The following is a 20,000-nucleotide window of genomic DNA, read 5'->3' on the forward strand; positions in this document are numbered from 1 at the left end:
GTGTTCTGACAGACTAGCCCGTGGGAAGCCCGGAGTGGACGTGTCAGGGGTGAAGTGCACGCATTGAAACAGGCACGTGCGCTCAGACAGGCGCTGCTGCTGCTGCTGCTGAGAGAGAGAGAGAGAGAGAGAGAGAGACTGGGAGACCTTTGTCTGCAGAGACGCCTTGCCCTGCACGCGTGCTCATGCTATAGCAACAAAGCGCTCTTGTGTGTGTGTGTGTGTGTGTGTGTGTGTGTGTGTGTGTGTGTGTGTGTGTGTGTGTGTGTTTGTGTGTGGTATGACTAACCAGGGCTGTGTTGAAGAGCCGGGGAGCGTGTCTGGATCCATTTTAACATCCCGCTGATGCCATTTTTATGTTCTACGATTCATAAACCACTTGAAAAACATTCAACCATAATAGTAGGGATAATTCACCCAATGGTACCCTTGCCTGAGTGTACTGATAGTTAAACCTCTATTTCACATAAAGTACCTGAAGCATAACATAAAATGCATCAATAAAACAGATAGCACTCTCTAACCTGCATCTATATTGATTTTTTTTATTGTATATATTATTTATTTTTATATTATTATTTTTATTGTATATTGTATATTTTTGGATAGGACAGTGAAGAGTGAGAGGAGGTGAGTGGGAGAGAGAGAGAGATGGGGTGGGATCGGGAAATGACCGAATCTGGGTTCCTGTGGGCACTCGGACCCGTACATGGTATGGGCACTGTAGCCTGCTGCGCCACATCGCCCCCCATTATTATTGTTTTTTGATATGATTGGGACATTGGTGTCAGTGGGAAAATATAAATTGTTACACTGATACAGTGATATTACAGCAGAAGTGTAGGACTGTGTAGCACTGCATAGTGTCTGGATTTACCTGCAGTGTGTCGAGGCCTTTCTCCAGGTAGGTCCCACACTTGTTCCTCTCTCCCGTCGAGGCGTAGAACTTGCTCCACCAGTCCATGAACTCATCCTCCTTCAGTAAGAAATGATGAGAGGAGGGGGGGGAAGAGATCGTAAACAAATACGCCACAAAGACAGTTATAGTTATACGCTAATCTCACCAAGTAGGTGATGTGCTACAACAAATCAACGCTGGATTTGAATCAACAAGTGGCTTTGAAGCAGGACAAGTGCAGAGAGCAGTGACTGCACCCCAGGGAGAGCGACAAATGATCTGCAGCAGTGTGACTTGGGTGTGACGCTGGAGCCGACTTACCCACTGTATCATCTATGTCCAGCAGAAGTGAGTTGAGAAACAAACAACAGAGGAGTATTAGCATTTTAGGAATTAGTGATTTCAGAAGAGTCAGGAGGAGTGACATGAAAAGGGTATATGAAAAGTGAAAAGTGAACATGCATCATCACCAACACGACTGTGACACCATCTTATAGGTCATATTCAATCGGTCATCTAATAAAGGCCACATGGGTCTCAAGTCTCAAGTTCAGTGACACAGAATAAGCACTTCTATCTTTTCTGATGACCAAAAAATAACAGCATGTGGACACACACACACACAACAAAGTTGGTCATCTGAGCACAGTAAAATGTGTTGTGGTGTATCAGACAAAGATATAATGGCGTGTGTGTGTATGAGGATGAAAAAGAGCAGTACTGTGTGTGTGTGTTTGGGTATGCATTGCATAAGTGACCTCTCATCTCTCGGGTCTAACACACTCTCTCCAACCACCCACACACACACACACACACACACACAAAGTTTCCAGGACCTCCACTTATCCCCACAAAGAGGGACAGGCCTCTGCATTCTTTTAACTGGTCTTTAAATGCAACAAGCGCGCAAAAGGAAAAACACAGTCAGTCCGAAGAATAGTGGAATTTCTCTTCTTGTTCCATGTTTTTTTTTTCCTCTCCGGCGGCGGTTGTGGTGTATGGCAGCGTGGCACGTGTTTCGGCCGTGAGTTTGTGGTGCCTCGCTGGTGTTGTGTTTAAGTGGTCCACGCGCCACTGTGGTGCCAAGGAATGGAGCGGTGCCCACCACTAATCAGCGCGCCAAAGAGCGGGAGGAATCTGGACAGGGTGGCAGAAGCAATCAGGCGACGGCGGCCGAAAATAAAAGGGAACAAGGGGAGGGCAACGGTGGGGGGGGGGGGGGGGTGAGAGAACGAGAGAGCGAGAGGACGGAGAGAGCAAGTCCCATTGCTCTGGGAATCTCCTCCAAGAAATGCAGGAGGAGGAGATTGATGGGAGACAGGGGAACGGCGCAAGAGAACAAGATGGATGAATGACCTAGCAGCCAAAGGAAGGGGATGGCGGGGGCGGTGGTGATGGGAGGGGGGGGGGTTGGTGGTTCCCGTGCCAGTCGACGCAATGCCCACGCCACGGTGGCACGGCCCTGTGAAGATGGCAGGGGCATGTGGTGGGGGATTTGCAGTCTATCGTGAAGCTGCCTTCAGGGTGAATTAGGTGGGATTGGTGGGGCGTGTGGCAGGGAAACCGCTACTGAATGTGGCCCTTATGCCGCGGCTCTGGCTCTGGAACCGGCTCTGTCTCTCAGCGCTCATCAGGGCAAAGCCGCGCAGGGGCCGTCACAATGGGGGCGGCAGTCTGGGGGCCCCTCGCCCACACTTTTCCATGTGCGTGGAGTGTGTGTGTGTTTGTGTGTGTGTCTGTGACTGAGGGAGACAGAATGAGGTGATTGCCATGTTTCCATGTTCCATCTATGAGTTAAACCATACTTGCGTGTGTGTGTGTGTGTCTCTTTGTGCTGTCTGTCGTGCCATACCTCTGTCAGACAGATAAACGAAGAAAATCCGTGTGAGTGTGTGTGAGTACGTACATGTGGGCTCTCTGACGTCCCGATGTGATGAAACCGAGATTTGTGGTGGTGCTCCACAGGCTCAACCAATGAGGCCAGGAAGAGTGAGTGTGTGTGTGTGTGTGTGTGTGTGTGTGTGTGTGTGTGTGTGTGTGTGTGTGTGTGTGTGTGTGTGTGTGCGTGAGAAACGCAGGCCTCACTGCCACATGTGGGTGTGGGTATGGCTACAGACAGTCAGTATCCTACCACGATCAGGGTGTGTGTCCAGTATCTCACTAAGGCCAATCGTTAACAGTGTAAGTGTGTCAAAACTGGAAGAATAGACTACACCAGAGCGGGCTGCCAGCCTGGGTGTCGATGCCAGCCAAGGGAAAGGCGAAAGTGGGCATAAAGGAGGGCACACTGCCTGGTTTGGGACAGGGTGGTCGGAAAGTCAGACCACCGACCGTTCCAAAAAGTCATTCATCCGAAACCAGCCTGGCAGAGGCCATTTGCTGGAAAGGTTACTATGGGCTATTCCCAGCATTAGCTACAGACTGCAGAGCCACGTATGACATGAGGAGGGATACAGTATAGAGGACGGTTTTGCAGAAATGCAGAGAAATGAAGGCAGAGTGCTCATTCTTTCGTAAATGTCTTTTTTTTTTCTTCAGTTAAGTAATAAATCAGATTAAAGCTATCTGGCACAGCTGAGCTCTTAGCTGCCCTTCAACTTAAAAAAGGCATTCTTACAGTAAATGTATTTTTAAAAAACGTCGTAACATTCCCCAGGCTGCCTTGAGTGGCAGGTCATTTGAGGAACATAAACAAACAATTTTCAAAACGACCTCAGGAATCTGTGACACGAGGCCTTGGAAAAGCTCTTGGAATTCTGAAGCACATCGAATCTCATGCAGGACATTTCTACCCCACCCCTCTCTCTCTCTCTCTCTTGCTGTTTATCCCTTTATTATTATGTACCTTCTTCTCTTAATGAGTGAGGGATCTAAAAAGCGCTCAGCGGATGTGGTAAACTATTTGGTGGTGCTGCAGTTGTTTGCCAGTTTCTAAGGACATGCTCTCACTCTCTCTCTCTCTCTGTGTGTGTGTGTGTGTGTGTGTGTGTGTGTGTGTGTGTGTGTGTGTGTGTGTGTGTGTGTGTTTGAGGTTAAGGCAGTTCATTGTCATGGGTCACTGTGGCGGATATAAAACAAGTGCTAATTGAAATAACATCTTACAGCAAAGAAGGGCACTGGGCACTAAACAGCATTCATCAAATGTGCATTTGTGTGCAGCTGACAACATAAGCCTGGTGGTTATGGCCCTGGTCACTGCCGTGGAGATCAATGCAGACGCACACGCAAACACACATATCCACTGGCAGTGGACTTCACCATGCGACTGTCGCGAGACGTGAAAAACCAGACAAATCACAGACGATGGGGCAAAAAAAAAAAGGGTTCCTATTAAATCGAGGTGGATCCATAACACTGTCCAGAGGCACTGCAGTGCATTATCCCCGAGAACCTGGACTGACAGGATTTTCAGCACAGTAACTTAAGAGGCGAGCAGTCAGGCAGCCACCTACCAATGACAGACCGCAAGCTTGGAGGCTTCTCTTCTCCCTGGCTGCCTTGTCTGCGCTACCCTCAGAGTCTTGGATGCCATTTACGAAACAGAAAAATGGAAAACTCATCTGTGCCCCTGGAATGTCTGGAGCAGGGTGTGTGGGGTCACCACGGCAGCAGCACATAGCACACAGGCCTCCTGGACTGGACTGGACTGGGGGGGGGGGGGAGGTTGTTTGACTGCATTTTTTACTAGGCTGAGAAATCCAGTTGCACGTGCATAAGATATGTGAGGATGTGTGTGTGTGTGTGTGTGTGTGGAAAGAGCATGTGAAAGAGTGAAACGGGTGTGTGCGTGTGAAAGAGAGAGTGGGACCAAGAGCTAGAGAGAGAGAGAAAGAGAGAGAAATAAAGAGAGAGGGAGAGGAAGAGAGAGAGAGAGGAAGAGAGAGAAAAAGAGAGAGAGAAAGAAAGAGAGGGAGAGGAAGAGAAAGAAAGAGAGAAAGAGAGAGGTCTGTCTTTCCTCTGTTGTGCACGGTCATTCTACCCAAAAAGAGTCCTTGCTGGAGCCAACCTGCTGGCCACCCTCCACTGCACACACCAGAGGCATAACTATTTGGTGGCATGCATGGCAGTGCAATCTTCTCTCCCTCTTCTTTGTTCACCCTCCAAGTCCTTTTCTTCTCCTTCTCAGGGTCTCCTCTCTTCATCCTTTCTTCAGCCTCTCTCCTCTCTGTCTCTGGAGGTGGTGGGACCGGAGGGTGTCCCCTGGCTCTTGTAAAGTCTGCATCTCGAAAATTTAATAAAACTGATTAAAAGCATGTTCCTTTTTTTCGTCCCTCACTCACTCTCGCTCGCTCGCTCTCTCGCTCTCCCTCCCCCCTCCTCTCCATTCTTGACGTCTGGCTTTTGTGGGGGATATGCGCAGGGAATCTTTTAACAGCCCTATTTACTTTGGCTCTGTCCAGAGAGAAATTTGGGTTTTTGATCATCTGGTTTGAATATTTTCTAATAAAATAAATATCTTTGTTTGCAGAAAGAGAAACCTCCACGTCTTGGCCTGCGCAGGCAGTCAGGAGTCCATTTGGAGTGCGCTATAAACATGCATGTATCAAAGGCGCTGCTTAGCACTGACAGAGCGGGAGGCACGGGCCAAACACGCCGCACTCTCCGAGCACCGCCGCCATGGAAACGGCATCACATGACACGACCCCTCAGAGCTGGACCTTTCCGAAGAGTCTGGCCCGTCAGCCACACAGAGTGGAGGCCATTTACGTCTTTTTCTGTCTGTGTCATTATTATGAAGCTGCATTCAGACACTCACTCACACACACACACACACACACACACACATGCACACACATAAAATTCAGATACACACTGTGTATGGGCACACAGGCTCGCGGGCACACACACATACACACACACATACATTTCAATAGAAATTCCAGTGACCTTTTCTAAAAAGATAAAATAAAAAAAAAAGCAGCAGAATGTTTAACTCAATTATGCTTTGTGCGCCTTAATACAAAACAGCATATATCCCACCATTCCATCTGCCTGGTGAGGCCACACTCTGCAACCAATTTGAAGCGTAACAAAAGAGGGCTTTAAAGACTTGGAAACAAATAAGAAAGCAAATGAGCTTCACCGTTGGATGTGAAACCTCACCTAATTCATGTGTGTGTGGTGTGTGTGAGGGGGGGGGGGCTGGAGCTGTCAGGTACAGTAGGTCAGAGAGAGAGAGCAGCGAGAGGAGGGAGGGGGGGTGGGGGGGTCGCTCGACGCTCCAGCTCCTGTGAGCTCAGAGTGCGGTATGGGGGGTGGTTGTGATTGTGTGTGTGTGTGTGTGTGTGTGTGTGTGTGTGTGTGCGTATGTGTGTGTGTGTTTTTCCACCTTTGTAAGGGAACCTGAGCTCTAGCTGTGGGGTGTGTTGGGAGGGCTGCTTGAAAGGCCTCCCACTGGCTCGGGCAGACATTGCTGAGTGCACTCCAGAGAGCGTTTAGTGTAAACTCCGGTCCCTAAGTACCCCAATCCCTTTGGCTTACCACAGCCAGCCAGTGGAACAGACTCAGGAGCCATGCTCTCTCTCTCTCTCTCTCTCTCCCTCTGACTCTCTCTCTCTTTCCCTCTCTCTCTCTCTCCCCCTTTCTCTCTCTCTCTCTCTCCCTTTCCCTCTTTCTCTCTCCCCCTCTCTCTCTCTCTCTCTCTCTCTCATATATATATACACAGTGCATGCAGGCCCTGAAGCTAAAGCTCTTTCTTAACACGTCTCCTCTGTCTCTTCGTGTGTCTGTGAGGAATCGGATCTCTTATCAGCCCATCTAATGGGAATGCTCTAACATGATTAGGCCTAGGACACACAGCCTCCGGGTCCTCGACGTTTGACCCCGGCTCGGGGACACGGCCAAAGAGTGGGTGGGTGTTAGTGTGCGTTACCCGCTCTCCAGCCTTTTCCATTAATCCATCTGACTTGTGGGCTTTTTTTTTTTTTTTTTTTCGCTGTGCATCTGTGGGGGTTTGAAGCTCCTTGCGGTAGTTTTGAACGGATCCCGCAGACTGTGCGTCAGCCCTGGCCACCATAGCCACAACTGTAAGAATGATGTTTACTGTGACAGCAGGCAGGCCGACAGACAGACAGGCCAGCGACCATCCATGACTTCAGTGTGTGTGTGTGTGTGTGTGTGTGTGTGTGTGTGTGAAAGAGAGAGAGAGAGAGAGACCTAAATGGTGTCAGAGTAGCTTCAGTGTGTGTGTGTGTGTGTACGGTGTGTGTGTGTGTGTGTGTGTGTGTGTGTGTGTGTGTGTGAAAGAGAGAGAGAGAGACCTAAATGGTGTCAGAGTAGCTTCAGTGTGTGTGTGTGTGTACGGTGTGTGTGTGTGTGTGTGCATTCGTGTGAGAGAGAAAAGAGAGTGAGAAGACCTAGATGGTGGTGTCACAGAGTAGCACACTCATGCATATATATAGTGTACACAGCCTTCATTAGAATACAAGCACAGGCATTAGAAATCATTCTCACATTACAAAGAGTTTCTACACATTAGAACAGTAATCATGTCATATATTGGTAAACATGTAGAAGAACAAGAAGAGGGATAGATGGATGAGTGAGAAGTGAATATGATCTGGTCCCCTTCATACGTACATGTAGACTGGACCGAGAGGAAGAGATGTTAATAATGGCAGAACTGGTTCCATCTGCTAGCTAGAAATCAGAAGCATGACTGTGGTTAAGAAGGTTAGCGTTGGAGAACTCCATAGCAACTGGGAGCAAACCATTGTTATGAATGTTTCATGGGCTTTGAAGTTGAAGAGTGTTTAAAGATGGCATATAGCTCATAAGAAAAAATGTAAATATACATTAAGTAAACACAGAATAAAAAAGACATTCGTTTGGAGCATGAAAATCAAACATGGCATACAGAAAAATGGTTTGCTTCCAGTACACTTTCAGTAAATAAACACCCCTTCTGTACGTGGCAGTTGCACTAATCAGACATAGCATTCACATTAGACATCATATTCTCAAAGGCTCTCGGGGAACGAGGGAATTCCTCCTGGAGCTGAAACGACAGCCAACAAGCAGTCTCCACCATGAGGCTTCTCAGAGGTCCTTTTTGAGTCTCGATCTCCTCAGAGGGCAACTCTTTTCTGGAATATCAGGCCCTTTAGGTCACCAGACCAAAAGCCATGATGAATCATTCCTGGTCAGATACATGTAAGATGTGGATTTCAACTCATGACCACTCAAAATAACAAGAGGTACAGTACTATGAAAGCGGTCAAGTATCTTAATGGTTTGGCCTTGATAGATAGATAGATAGATAGATAGATAGATAGATAGATAGATAGATAGATAGATGAATAGTCAACGAGTCACCATGAGGTCAATTGTCAGCTTAGAGTTCAGTGTGTGTTTTGTTCCGCAGGGCTTTAAAGGGTTTGTCCCTAAACATCTTTAGCCACACTGCCCTGAAGCCCTGAAGCCTCAAAGAGACATGTGATGGTATTTAGCCCTTTCCTCTCCATGTTGATGCAGGATGGGAACACACTAATTGGTGACAGACAAAATACACACGCTGTCTGCATTGAACTAGTTTGCCTCCGAACACTAAATCAAATCATTGTTACTTGTGTGAGTCACACGGTGTAAAAGTGTCAAACCAGTGGTAAAATAAATGGGGCGAAAATTTACGGTACTCAGCTTAAATAAACAACAAAACACATGACAAAAAATACAAATAAAAAAATCAAATCCCTTTCAAGAAATCCCTGGAGGAACGCATGTAATTCTTCTGCAATAACAAGACAATGAGCTGCAGCAATCCTGACGGGAGTCCATTGTACAGTTCAAGCTTTGCAATAATGAAACAATACTCTCATAAAGCATCTCAGTAATTGTCTCTAACCAACACTCTTCCATTTGACCGTATTTCACCTCAAAACACAGCATCGTAAAAGATTCACTGGAAGAGGATGAGGGTGTGTGTGAGTGTGTGTGTGAGAGGGGGGGTGTGAGCCAGGGACACTGCTGATGTCCTCTCCACTCCAATTACTTTTGCTGGAGACATCTGAATGGGCTTGACATCATTCATCAAGGTCAGCCTCTTAGTGCTTTTGGCCTCTCTGGAGGGGGCATGTGATGTCAGGGTGGGTGGGGGGGTGGGCGGTAGGATGAGCTCATAGCGAGGGGTGCCACCCCAATGCCCCACTCAGCGCAGGCGTGGCCCCTTCTGGTTTCTAACAAACAGCGGCCAAAACACAGGCCGCCAGCCAACTCAGTCAGACAAAGGCGCCAGCCTCACCCGTTCATCTGCCTGGCAGAGGCACTTGGAGCAAGTGGCACACCCACCCCAGCCAAGACAACGCATCCCTCGTCTGGCACATAGAGTTCAGGGACATGAAGCTCCGCAGACAAAAGGATTTATTCTAGCTCAATAGCACAGATCCCCAGGGTCTGACAGATGTCTGATTAAAAACCAGCCCTGTTAAATCAGACCACACTCCTTGATCTCATTTTCATTTGGGTTTAGGGGGAAAAGGTCATAAAGCCTTAAAAAACATGCACCATGTGACAAAAACAAGCAAACAGTTGTATGCATAATGCAAAAATGGTTAAAGTTGACCTCTGTGATAGACAGACACAATCAAATTGAGGGGCTTAATCAATAAGATCAGGAACAGCTGTCTAAATAATGCACAAGACCCCTGATATCATGCCCTTTTATAGCCACCGACAGTATACATGAGCATAATGACACTGAATTCATCACCGACCACCAAGAGCTCGAAAAGTATACAGTGTTTAGAGAAGTTGAAAGTCACAGACTCCAAAAAAGCTACATTGTGTTGGTGACACAGCACACCAACTCCAAACACAGTTTCTTCATCGCTCCGTTTGTTTGTTTGTGGAAACCATGTGTCCTTCTGCTCCTTCCAACGCGGCCTGCGTCCCAGCCGTTTTTACGCAGTCAGGACACCAGCGCTAAGGCCTCTTGCCGAGTGCCTCCTCGACCCCTGGAGGGGGAGAAGTTTCGGGTGGGGGTGGGGGCAGGGGGGGGGGGGGGCGGGGGTTGAGGGGTGGATAGGGGTGGTTTGCAGGAGGGGAGGGTAGATGAGGTTCTTGTGGCGCCTGTGGTGAGTAGGAGGGGTCGCGCGAAGGGGATGCGCCGGGTAGGGGGGAGGGGGGGGGTGCGCAGTTGCCCGCAACGCCTCACCACATCAGAGGGAGGCCTGAACCCTTGCAGTGCCTCCACAGCTTAGTGCCAGGGCATTATATATACAACAACAGAGCAGCAAAAACACACAGGCACTCGCCAGAACAGCTAATTAAGACCAGGCCCCCTTGCTATGCTGTTGTCCACTCGAAACATGTGAATGTACAGTGCATTACAATATATTTCTGTACGTGTGCATGCGTGTGTGTGTGTGTGTGTGTGTGTGTGTGTGTGTGTGTGTGTGTGTGTATGTGTGTGCGTGTGTGCGTGCATGCATGCGTGCATGCGTGCGTGCGTGTGTGTGTGTGTGCGTGTGTGTGTGACGCTTGTCATCATCACAGCCCTCCATAACTCACCCTCGGGGGCCAGGCAGCGTAGGTAAGGCAAGAGGAGGATGAAAGGCAAATCAAACCTTTCAGCTGCACATCAGAGGGGCCACACTCCGGTAATATGCAGCGCGTTGGTGCTCCGTCTCCATCTGATCACGTCCTCCCTCCCTCCATCCCTCTCTCCATCCCTCTCTCTCTCTCTCTGTCTCTGTCTGTCTCTCTTTCTGAGGGCGTTTAACCCACTCAAGACCGTGACTAATCCAGAAACCCACCGGAGTCGTGTTCGCTTTCTCCACTCGACACACACGCTGTTGTATTTGGCTTTATCGCAGCCCATTTGAGGTGACAAACATGTTCCTCCTTACGAGAGCATATTTTCCCCTCTGCTCTCAGGAATACAAACACATAGTTTTGGGTTCCCCCGGGAACAAAGTGGGGGTCTTTAGGGAGTTTATGTGGGTTCGATTTCACTTAATGTACCCAAGAGTTTAGTTTAGATCCCTCTGCCTCCTCTCTTGCTCCAAAACACAAAACACAAGGAATTTATAGATGTGGAAATAATTTTAGATTGTTTGAAGAATTCTCTCTCTCTCTCCCTGTGTGTGTGTGTGTGTGTGTGTGTGTGTGTGTGAGTGTGTTCTATCACCATCAAAGGCCAGTGCAGTCCCTCTCACACACACAGATGGCCATCATTCGTACAGACTCCAGTCTTGTGGGAGTGCTGTAGCCAGTGCTTCATACACAGAGGGAAAACTTGCCCATCAAAGGCTCTTTTTAGAGAGGCAACTGCAATGGATATGTACACAGAGACATATATGTTTATGTCACATCAGAATCTGAGGGCCACCAAGGCTTCCCTTTGATATAAAAATGCCAGATGACTTGTAAATGAAGCTATGAGGTGCTTTTGGTTCTAGAACATTCAGACGTATTTCTCTGCCAGTTCTAACCCGACATCTCCCATCATTCCAAAAGCTCGTTTCTTTTCCTTTTTCTGACTCCTAGTCATCTCCCTTTTCTTTTCCTTGTCTCTCCTCTAGCCAGGCCAAACAGTAGCTGACCGGGGCCCGATCACATTCTCCTCTCTGGCTTTCCCAGCGAGCATGGGTTTCCTGTGAGGGCAGGATCCCTCAGGAACACCAAGGCGGAGTGGGAGGGCCGCCCAGGCAAGGAATTCCTGTGTCTATTTGATCTCTCCATTGGAGGGGAGAGGAGACCCCTGAAATGGGAATCCCAGCCAAGGCAAGCCGAGTGCGAGAGGAGTAGCTCTCCGTGTGAACCTCAGCAAGGAACGCTGCCCGAGAAGAGAGCGAAATGGAGCCGAGGACACCGACGGGAAGAAGGACGAGGCTACAACACCACACCGCACCGCAGCCACAACAAAACAACAGCATTAACACAGGAAAGCCGTACCTAAACACACAATAAGCATGACCACACAAAAACTAGTCTCATTTGTTCTATTCTCTCTCTCTCTCTCTCTCTCTCTCTCTGCGAGTGTCCGCTGGACAAGGCCCTGGTCATGAGGCGCATTTTCACATGGATGTCTGCGGTTGTGGTCCCCCTTTATTTATGCAGGCTTGAATGATGCATTTGATGAGTCTGACAAGTGATGCCAGAGAACAAATGAGACAAAAATGTTTTCTCATCGCAAACACTGCACTTCTAAATAAAGCCCATTGTGTTGTGGTCGCGAGACATCTGAAATCAGGAGAGGGATTTGAGGGAGGGGGTATTTACTGCATATTTAACATGAGCGCTGGCTTGGTCTGCTTCTGCCCTGCTTTCTTAACGTCAGCCGAATTCTGTCAAACCACAACTGGTGCAACCAGTGACAGCTCGACTACTATGCCAAAGCAAGACTAATGCAGACCGAATTGAGTATAGCCTCGACCAGGCGGTACAAAGCAAATGTCTTCAGTCATCATTGATCGAGTACCGCTAACCTCTCCGAGTTCCTATTATGGAGCACCTCTGGTCAATTAATGCCATGTAAATAGATATGGATATGGATGGATATGGATTTAGCAGACGCCTTTGTCCAAAGCGAAATGTAAATGTAAATCTCATGTAGATTTGTGTTTTGCAGAATGAAGGGATGATGGCAGCAGGCTTGTGGGGGCTGTGCGTCATTCGCTCCTGAGGATGTAAGTTACACGCGGCTCTCCCAGATTGTACTAATGGAAAACATGGCACCAAGAGAGAGAGAGAGGAGGGGACTTCTTAAATGCGCTTCAACGAGAGCTGGGTGTGGGCCTTTGAAGAAAATAAAATAATTGTCCGAAAGGGCAAGAGCATCTTTCCACTTTGTGTGAAATGGGAGAATGTCCCGCTCCCCCAGCGGGCATTCAAAGTGGAAGGTCAACTGTGTAAATAAAACTCACCCATCCTGACTCTCAAATGCAGCCATGGAAACTACAGGGGATATACTGTGCCTTGTTTGTTTTTTCACTTTTAATTCTTAATTTCTTGCATCTTTTTTCTCAGCTCTGTGCGATTCAATGACTAAACAAATAAAAGCTGAAAAGGTTACAGCCAGGACATGGAAGCAATTTTCTAATTTTCATAATCCTTCCCCTCTAATTTTTTATTGTTTTATATTTATTTCTAATGTATTTTTCGAAGTTGTAGTCATGACAAGGATTTGATGAGCTCTCGCAGGCGCCTCTTCAAGCATCTGGTTCGTTTTCAGACGACAGTCAGAGCTGGTCACTGTCTCAGCCAGCTCAGGCCAACAATTAAACCTCCAGCACCAAACAAAATTCCAGCACGTTCCCTGGATCAATCGCGTCGTCATGCGGCCCCGTTGAGCATTTAAACAGTTAGCTTACATCAGTGGTATTAACACACTGAGGCTGTGACCTTCGCTGATGAGGCGGCACCTCTCTCATCGCTCTCCAAGAGGGGGACCGGCTTTTGTGTTGCTCCATCTGAGGGAGTGGAGTGAGAGCTCCCTAGTGACAGGAGCTCGGCAGATGGACTGGCTGCGGCAGTACAGTTCGGCTGCAGTTCAAAGGGCCTCACTATCAATTATATTTCAGTTTCACGGGTATAGTCGCTCATTCACCAATGCCTTGTTGTTTTCCTTTGAGTACTCTAAGTTTGGTGATTGCGGTATCAATCAATTTCTCAATTTGTTATTTGATATAGATGGATAGGATGTCACATACACATTGCACATGCTTCCAGCCGATTAGCCACATAGCACACACCTCATAACTCTATACCGCATGAGCAAGTGTGTGTATGGCAAATTACATTATCATTCCCCTAGAAACAAAATCCATCCTCAACCACCACCGGCCTCATCCTCATGCAAGCGATGCTCTGGTATACGCACCAAAGAGTGCCAGCTTGTTTCTGAGGGTTTGCCCGAGTGGTGGCTCCACACAGGGTCTCCCTTTAGCACTTATTATGGAAACACTTGCTCTCTGTCCCAGATCAGCGGTGTCGCCCTGTCATGGCACGGTATCAGTGCCAGAGCTCAGGATTGGCCGGCCATCAGGAACACATTCCTTTTTATTGGCTGGGTGCGGTCACCGTGCCGACAGCGGGAATGAGCCATTGGTTCCGTTGTTAAAGACAAGGGGGGGGGGGGGAAACTACCCCTGGAAGAGTGTGTGGCGAGTTGTGTTATGTGGTCTATAACGAGGGCAAGCGTCAAGGGCAAGCAAACACCCAAAACCATACCTCACACACTTCACCAGTCCAAGGAAAACCTGGAGAAACCTTCATAACATGACCTGGAGCCGCTGCGGATCAGCCAAGAGCCATGACTTCACAGAGACCCTTCGTTAGCCAAAGGCTAGGCCTCGCGGGTAGAGAGATGATGTCAGTGGTCTTACCTGTCCAGGTATGAGTGGCTCTTTGTCGTCAATGTCAATCAGGATGTCATCCCGGGGGGTTGGTGCCATCGCTCCTGTTCGTGAAAATAGACGTGTGATGAAGAGAATGGATGTGTATGTGTTTGTTGTGCTTTCCTCTCACACCATCTCTGCTCTCAATCCTTAGCCAGTCTCTGAACCTTTGCAAACCACCATACCCAGGATATTCTTTGCTTTTAGCTTATTTGCTTATTCGTCTAGCTTCTTCTCATCCATCTTTAACCCCCACCATCGCTCCTTTCCCAGTTTTCCACCTCCTCCTCCTCTTCCTCACCTATGTCATCCTCTGTGGGGTCTCTCTCCAGGTCCTCTTCCTGGCAGCGGAACTCCTCCAGGTAGCGGATGGTGCACTGGCCCACCACCGGCTTCCTGCCAAACTGCCTGTTGTCGATCACTTTGATGACCAAAGGCGGCATGTACAGCTCCTCTTGTGGCAGCCGCTGGAAGGGAGAAAACAAAGGGAGTGAGACAAAGAGGATCATGGGAGTTATGAGGGGGATGAGGGTGTTGGAGTTCGGCAGAAAGGGTGGAGAAATCAAAGCAGCAGACACAGCATTAAGGATAAAGACATTTTTATGCAAATAATTAGGCACTTTCCGTCAGTCATGACACTGGTGGAACAGCAGTCCTTGAAGCGTGGCTGCACTGATTTCAACGTTTCAGAAGTCATTAGATACGAGAGAAGGGCTCTGTGCACTAACAACATGGCTTTGGACCAAAGCAGACTAAAGGGCATGTCAACAGCCATCTCATACGGAGTATGATTCCACTGACAGTGCCTCTCGGAGTTTCCAACCCACCAGAATTCTTTCCACAAAATGGCTGAGATCTCTAGGAGTCAGTCAGCCCAGTTAGTGTAAACAAAACCAGACCTGCTGTGAGCCCTTCACTGGGGGAGCAGTGGAGACTGACAGTGATCAGCCCCTCCAAAACCATTACGCTCCAACGCTCCCAGCACAGTAGAACCTCACCTATGAACAGTCGGTCATGCAGTTACGCCTTTCACATTATCCAATACAAACAATGAAGTCATCCGCCTGGCCTTAGGCCACAGATAAAGTGACCTGATCTGGAGGGTATCTGACAAGCTGAAAATCATCCTTATGTGTTGCTCTCTCTCTCTCTCTCTCTCTCTCTCTCTCTCTCTCTCTCTCTCTCTCTCTCTCTCTCTCTCTCTCTCTCTCTCTCTCACCACATCGATGAAGAGCGTGTTGACATCGAAGTTGGGGTTCTTCTTGCTGTTGCGGATGACACAGGACTGCACCATGCGGCCACCGCACTCCACCTGCAGACTCGGGGAGGTCACGCTGGCCATCTGAAAACTCTTCAGGTTACGCAATCCCCATGCCAAGATCTATGGGGTCAAAGGTCAATTGGGGAAAAAAACAAATCTCAACGCGTTGAATGAGATGTTACCATATTAACATCTGGGAAGAAAAAGCCTTGACGGCTTTACAATGTTCAGAAGACTTTTCTTACAAAAGCATGAAATATTATTAAAGAACCACTCTAGTAAAAATCTACTTTTTAACATGTCCAATTTACGTTTTAATGTGTTACAAAACATATCATGACCAAAATAATCAGTTAACACCATGGCTAAGTATTTCTGGTTTAGATGGGCAGTGCACTGGCTAGCCAATCACTGTTGCTAGCGTGTCAGAGTTAGCTATCTTACATTAGCATAACATTGTTAACCATTTGGTAACATTGTCAAACTGAGGTGTCAAGCAGGCGGAGTTGTTTGGGGCGGGGGCAGTTAGCTCCCCACATCGGAGATCAGGCAGAGTGGGTCGAGATCCACATAAGGCCATGAAGGGATTTTTGTTAATGAAAAAGAATTTGAACATTTATCTTTCAGGAACTATGATGGGAGTTAATCAGTGGCTGGCTAATCAGTGGCTAGAATGCATCTGTCTAGTCTTCTAGTTCTGTCTAGTCTTATTATACAAATATTTAAATGACAATCAGATGATTTTTTAATGGCAAATGCAGTATTGTAAAAGCACAACCTTGAGGCATTGTCTGTATACACAAACTCAGCTGGATTGTTACCTCTATTGCAGTGCGCTGGAGAACCGGCCGGATGCCCTGTGGAACCATGAACACATTGGGCTCTCGCTGAGGGGGTGGGTAGGGCAGGTCGGACTCCTCTGGCTAGACATGGAGGAGACATAAAAATGAGACACAAATTCTATAACGGAACGTCATCGATGTAGGCTATGACAAACGGCTTAGATGCATAAGTTAGCTCTTCAACACATGCTACACACAAAAGCAGAGCATTCATGTTAGCTTAAAGTGGCCCCCTCTATGATTGTTAATCATGGCCAATGTCTTTTGCATCTCTGCGAATATTTATTACACTGAAATATGTGGCTCGTTCATGGTTGTAAATCTTGAAACGAGATGATTTCCATTAGTAAAGATAATGACTAATTTTCCCAGAGGAATATTAGTCTAAAACTCATAATTTAGGAGGAAATATGGCTTGATTATAAACGATGACTCTTGACATACGGTGACGCAGTGGGCCTACTGTGATAGGGATCAATGGATGTGTGTGTACGTAACGTCTGACATTAATTACTGAGAGACACAAACTCTGAGGTGTGTCTTCGAAAAAACGCATGCAGTTAAACAAGACTTTTTGTTCAATGTATTCATTAGCACAAGTCAAAACACAGGCGCCATTGCTGCCTTTGAGATACAGCAGACTCGACATGGACGATTTAGTCGCAAACACCATGTCACCACGCACCACGTCTCCAAATTAGCAAGTTAATGACCTGGTAAGACACCATATCAAGGCAAGAAGAAAAACTTGTCATTTCGGGAGTCCATGCAATTAAGTATGTAGCAGTATAATGCTGTGGCCTATGTCATGTTAATATGAGATGGAGTAAAGCCAGTAGAGGGTAGTGAGAGGAAAAACAGGAGGAACATGTACACCAGTCACAGCCTGATTGCAAGATGATGACCACAGCACTCTCCAACAAAGCCTTCTTTTACAAAAGTACAGCGCATTACATAAAAACATACTTGTATGAGTGTGTTATGCACATGTACGTGTGTGTGTGTGTGTGTGTGTGTGTGTGTGTGTGTGTGTGTGTGTGTGTACAGTATGTGGATGCACGGTCTTGCCATGATCTGTTTCTAATGTATTTATTCCATTAATTAACTACGGGTTTGTTTCTGTACGCCATTTTTTTTTTTTTTGCAAAGAGGATCCTCACAAATGGGAAACAGGGCAGACTACGGTCTTGGCTCACACAGCGTCAGAGTTTTCCGGGACACCTCCTCCGTAAGCCCTTCGCCCCGAACATTTTCCTAGCATCGTGTTTGAGTTCATTAAAAAGGGATGAAAGTCGTTAGGGATTCAGTCCCACTATCTGCAGTCTCTAAAGCTGCACCATTTATTGTGCTTTAGCGAGGCAGGTTAGTCTTAACCTTACAAACTTACTCAAGCTCCTGGATGCTTTTGTTCAGGGAAGCTCTTCTCTAAGAGGTCTAGGTCTATTGTGTCTTACTCTAACCCTTGAGTTGAATGTATACATATTTATTATTATTATGCATTTGTTTTGAAAATCTTCTGTCATACTGTAACTCATCCAAAGTGTAAGACATGCTGCTGTACACTGTCAGAAGATGTACGCAGCATTCGCACAGTATTGGAAGATGTTGATTCAGATAAACATGGCCACCTTGCTGCTATGTGCACAGTCTTATGTTTCACTACGATCACTGGGAGGATGGCTAACCAGCTCCAGCTGCTATGTGAGCCATTGCTCTCTGCAACATTTTAGGTTTCAATTGCTTTGGTGGTGTCCAGATGTATTGCTGGATTACCTATCAGTCAGTGTCAACGTTTCATAGGTTGTGCATGGGTCTGTGTGTGTGCTTGTATGGACTTGTGTGGGTGCGAGAGCGTGGCTCAAGTGCAAATGGCACGGTTAGGCTTTAGGCTTGTACCCATTGCTGCTGGTTTTCAGAGAGGAATCCTGGGAGAATAAGCTAGGAGAGGCCAGAATCAAAATGAGAAAGGAGTGGGAGAAAAAGAGAATGGAGAGAGACAGAGAGAGAGAGAGAGAGAGAGAGTGTACAGGGAATGGGAAAAAACAGGGACAGAGCCTGTTACTTATCAATAGATCACCACAAGTTGCCTGAAGTTAAACTTCCGAGCAAAAAATGGAAAATATAATCACAATACATGATAATGGTCGAGAGCCCACGCACTGAATTTACATCAGAAAGTAAAACAGTAAGATATGCAAACTCTCACCTCGTCCATGATATGGGCAGGAGGCATTATGTCACCCTATTGGAGAAGCACAAAAGACATTATCTCTGTTTCATATGAGGCTTTGGTGTGAGACAATCAGAGAAAGAGAGTGAGCTGAACAGACAGAAGTGGTGTGTGTATGTGTGTCTGAAAGAGAGAGAGAGAGTTTGTGTGTGTGTGTGTGTGTGTGTCATACGGCCTCCCTACATGTGTGTGTGTGTGCGTGTGTGTGTGTGTGTGTGTGTGTGTGTGTCATACGGCCTCCCTACATGTGTGTGTGTGTGTGTGTGTGTGTGTGTGTGTGTGTGTGTGTGTGTGTCATACGGCCTCCCTACATGTGTGTGTGTGTGTGTGTGTGTGTGTGTGTGTGTGTGTGTGTCTGTGTGTGTGTGTGTCATACGGCCTCCCTACATGTGTGTGTGTGTGTGCGTGTGTGTGTGTGTGTGTCATACGGCCTCCCTACATGTGTGTGTGTGTGTGTGTGTGTGTGTGTGTGTGTGTGTGTGTGTGTGTGTGTGTGTGTGTGTGTGTGTGTCATACGGCCTCCCTACATGTGTGCGTGTGTGTGTGTGCATCACACAGCCTCCCTACATGTGTGTGTGTGTGTGAGTTTTGCGTGGGTGGCCTGGCCAGCCTGTACGCATGCACTGTAATTGGATTTCCCCGTGATTATTCTGCTTTAACCCAAGCCAGCTGGGCAGGTCTGGGCAGGGCGGGGTCGCTGGCATCCCCAATCAGCCAGCAAGTCAGCCGGGGGTCGGCCCGTGGGGCGCACAACACGACGCGCTGGGCCAGTCTCGCCAACTGACCCCAGCACAGCGGCTCTGCTCGCTCCCCACTAGCTCTCAGCAGCAGGGCCTGATCGGGGTACACCGGCGGTATTTAAACTGCTCTTTTCGGGAGTTCAATTCAAACCAATTACAGGGTCATGCTAGACTGGGAGAAGAGTATAGGTCTGTGTATGGAGAGGAGGAAAAAATGGTTAGGTGAAGGTGTGTGTGCTTTTGTGTCTGTTGATGAGTAGGTGTGTGTGTGTGTGTGTGTGTACAAGAGAAAAAGAAAGAAAGAGAGTGAGAGAAAGAGAAAGAAAGAAAAAGAGAAAGTGATAGAGAGAAAGAAAGAGTGAGCAAGAAAGAAAGAAAGAACAGAGGGAGGGAGGAAGGAAGAATAACAAAATAAAAAAGAAAGAAAGAACGTGGAAAAAAGGTACACCTAAACAAAAAGACTAACCTCCTGACCAGGGATGTGATGAATTGAGGCCTATGAAAAGAGAGGAAGAAAGAGTATGAGACCACAATGTTAATGAGTCTCAAATGAAGGCGATGACTTCATAGGATGTTATTAAATTAGGCAGTGACTGCTGGGAACGCTGCCTCTTTCACATATGAACACACCATCATCAGAGGGAGGCCCAAAAACCCCAGAGGAGCAAGACACCCTTCACACACACACACAC

At 47.5% G+C, this 20,000-nt stretch overlaps 1 protein-coding gene across 1 annotated transcript in view; it reads right to left on the minus strand.

Annotated features, from left to right (window-relative positions):
- The window catches only part of dysf (dysferlin, limb girdle muscular dystrophy 2B (autosomal recessive)), a 75,327-nt gene that overhangs the window by 15,222 nt on the left and 40,105 nt on the right, over positions 1-20,000 (minus strand). The window contains exons 35-43 of the mRNA XM_076289084.1: positions 19,775-19,804; positions 18,545-18,580; positions 18,235-18,276; positions 16,318-16,419; positions 15,455-15,616; positions 14,537-14,702; positions 14,224-14,297; positions 7,478-7,537; positions 878-976 (exon numbers count right to left, since the gene is read on the minus strand). Of these exons, the coding sequence (XP_076145199.1) occupies positions 878-976; positions 7,478-7,537; positions 14,224-14,297; positions 14,537-14,702; positions 15,455-15,616; positions 16,318-16,419; positions 18,235-18,276; positions 18,545-18,580; positions 19,775-19,804 (771 nt within the window). The remainder of the gene's footprint in view (positions 1-877; positions 977-7,477; positions 7,538-14,223; positions 14,298-14,536; positions 14,703-15,454; positions 15,617-16,317; positions 16,420-18,234; positions 18,277-18,544; positions 18,581-19,774; positions 19,805-20,000) is intronic.

The sequence above is a fragment of the Alosa pseudoharengus genome, unplaced genomic scaffold (assembly GCF_046254945.1).
Source record: "Alosa pseudoharengus isolate Yale_2024_CS ecotype anadromous, Long Island Sound unplaced genomic scaffold, YU_APseudo_1.1 YU_APseudo_1.1_scf_17, whole genome shotgun sequence".
NCBI classification, from domain to species: Eukaryota; Metazoa; Chordata; class Actinopteri; order Clupeiformes; family Clupeidae; genus Alosa; species Alosa pseudoharengus.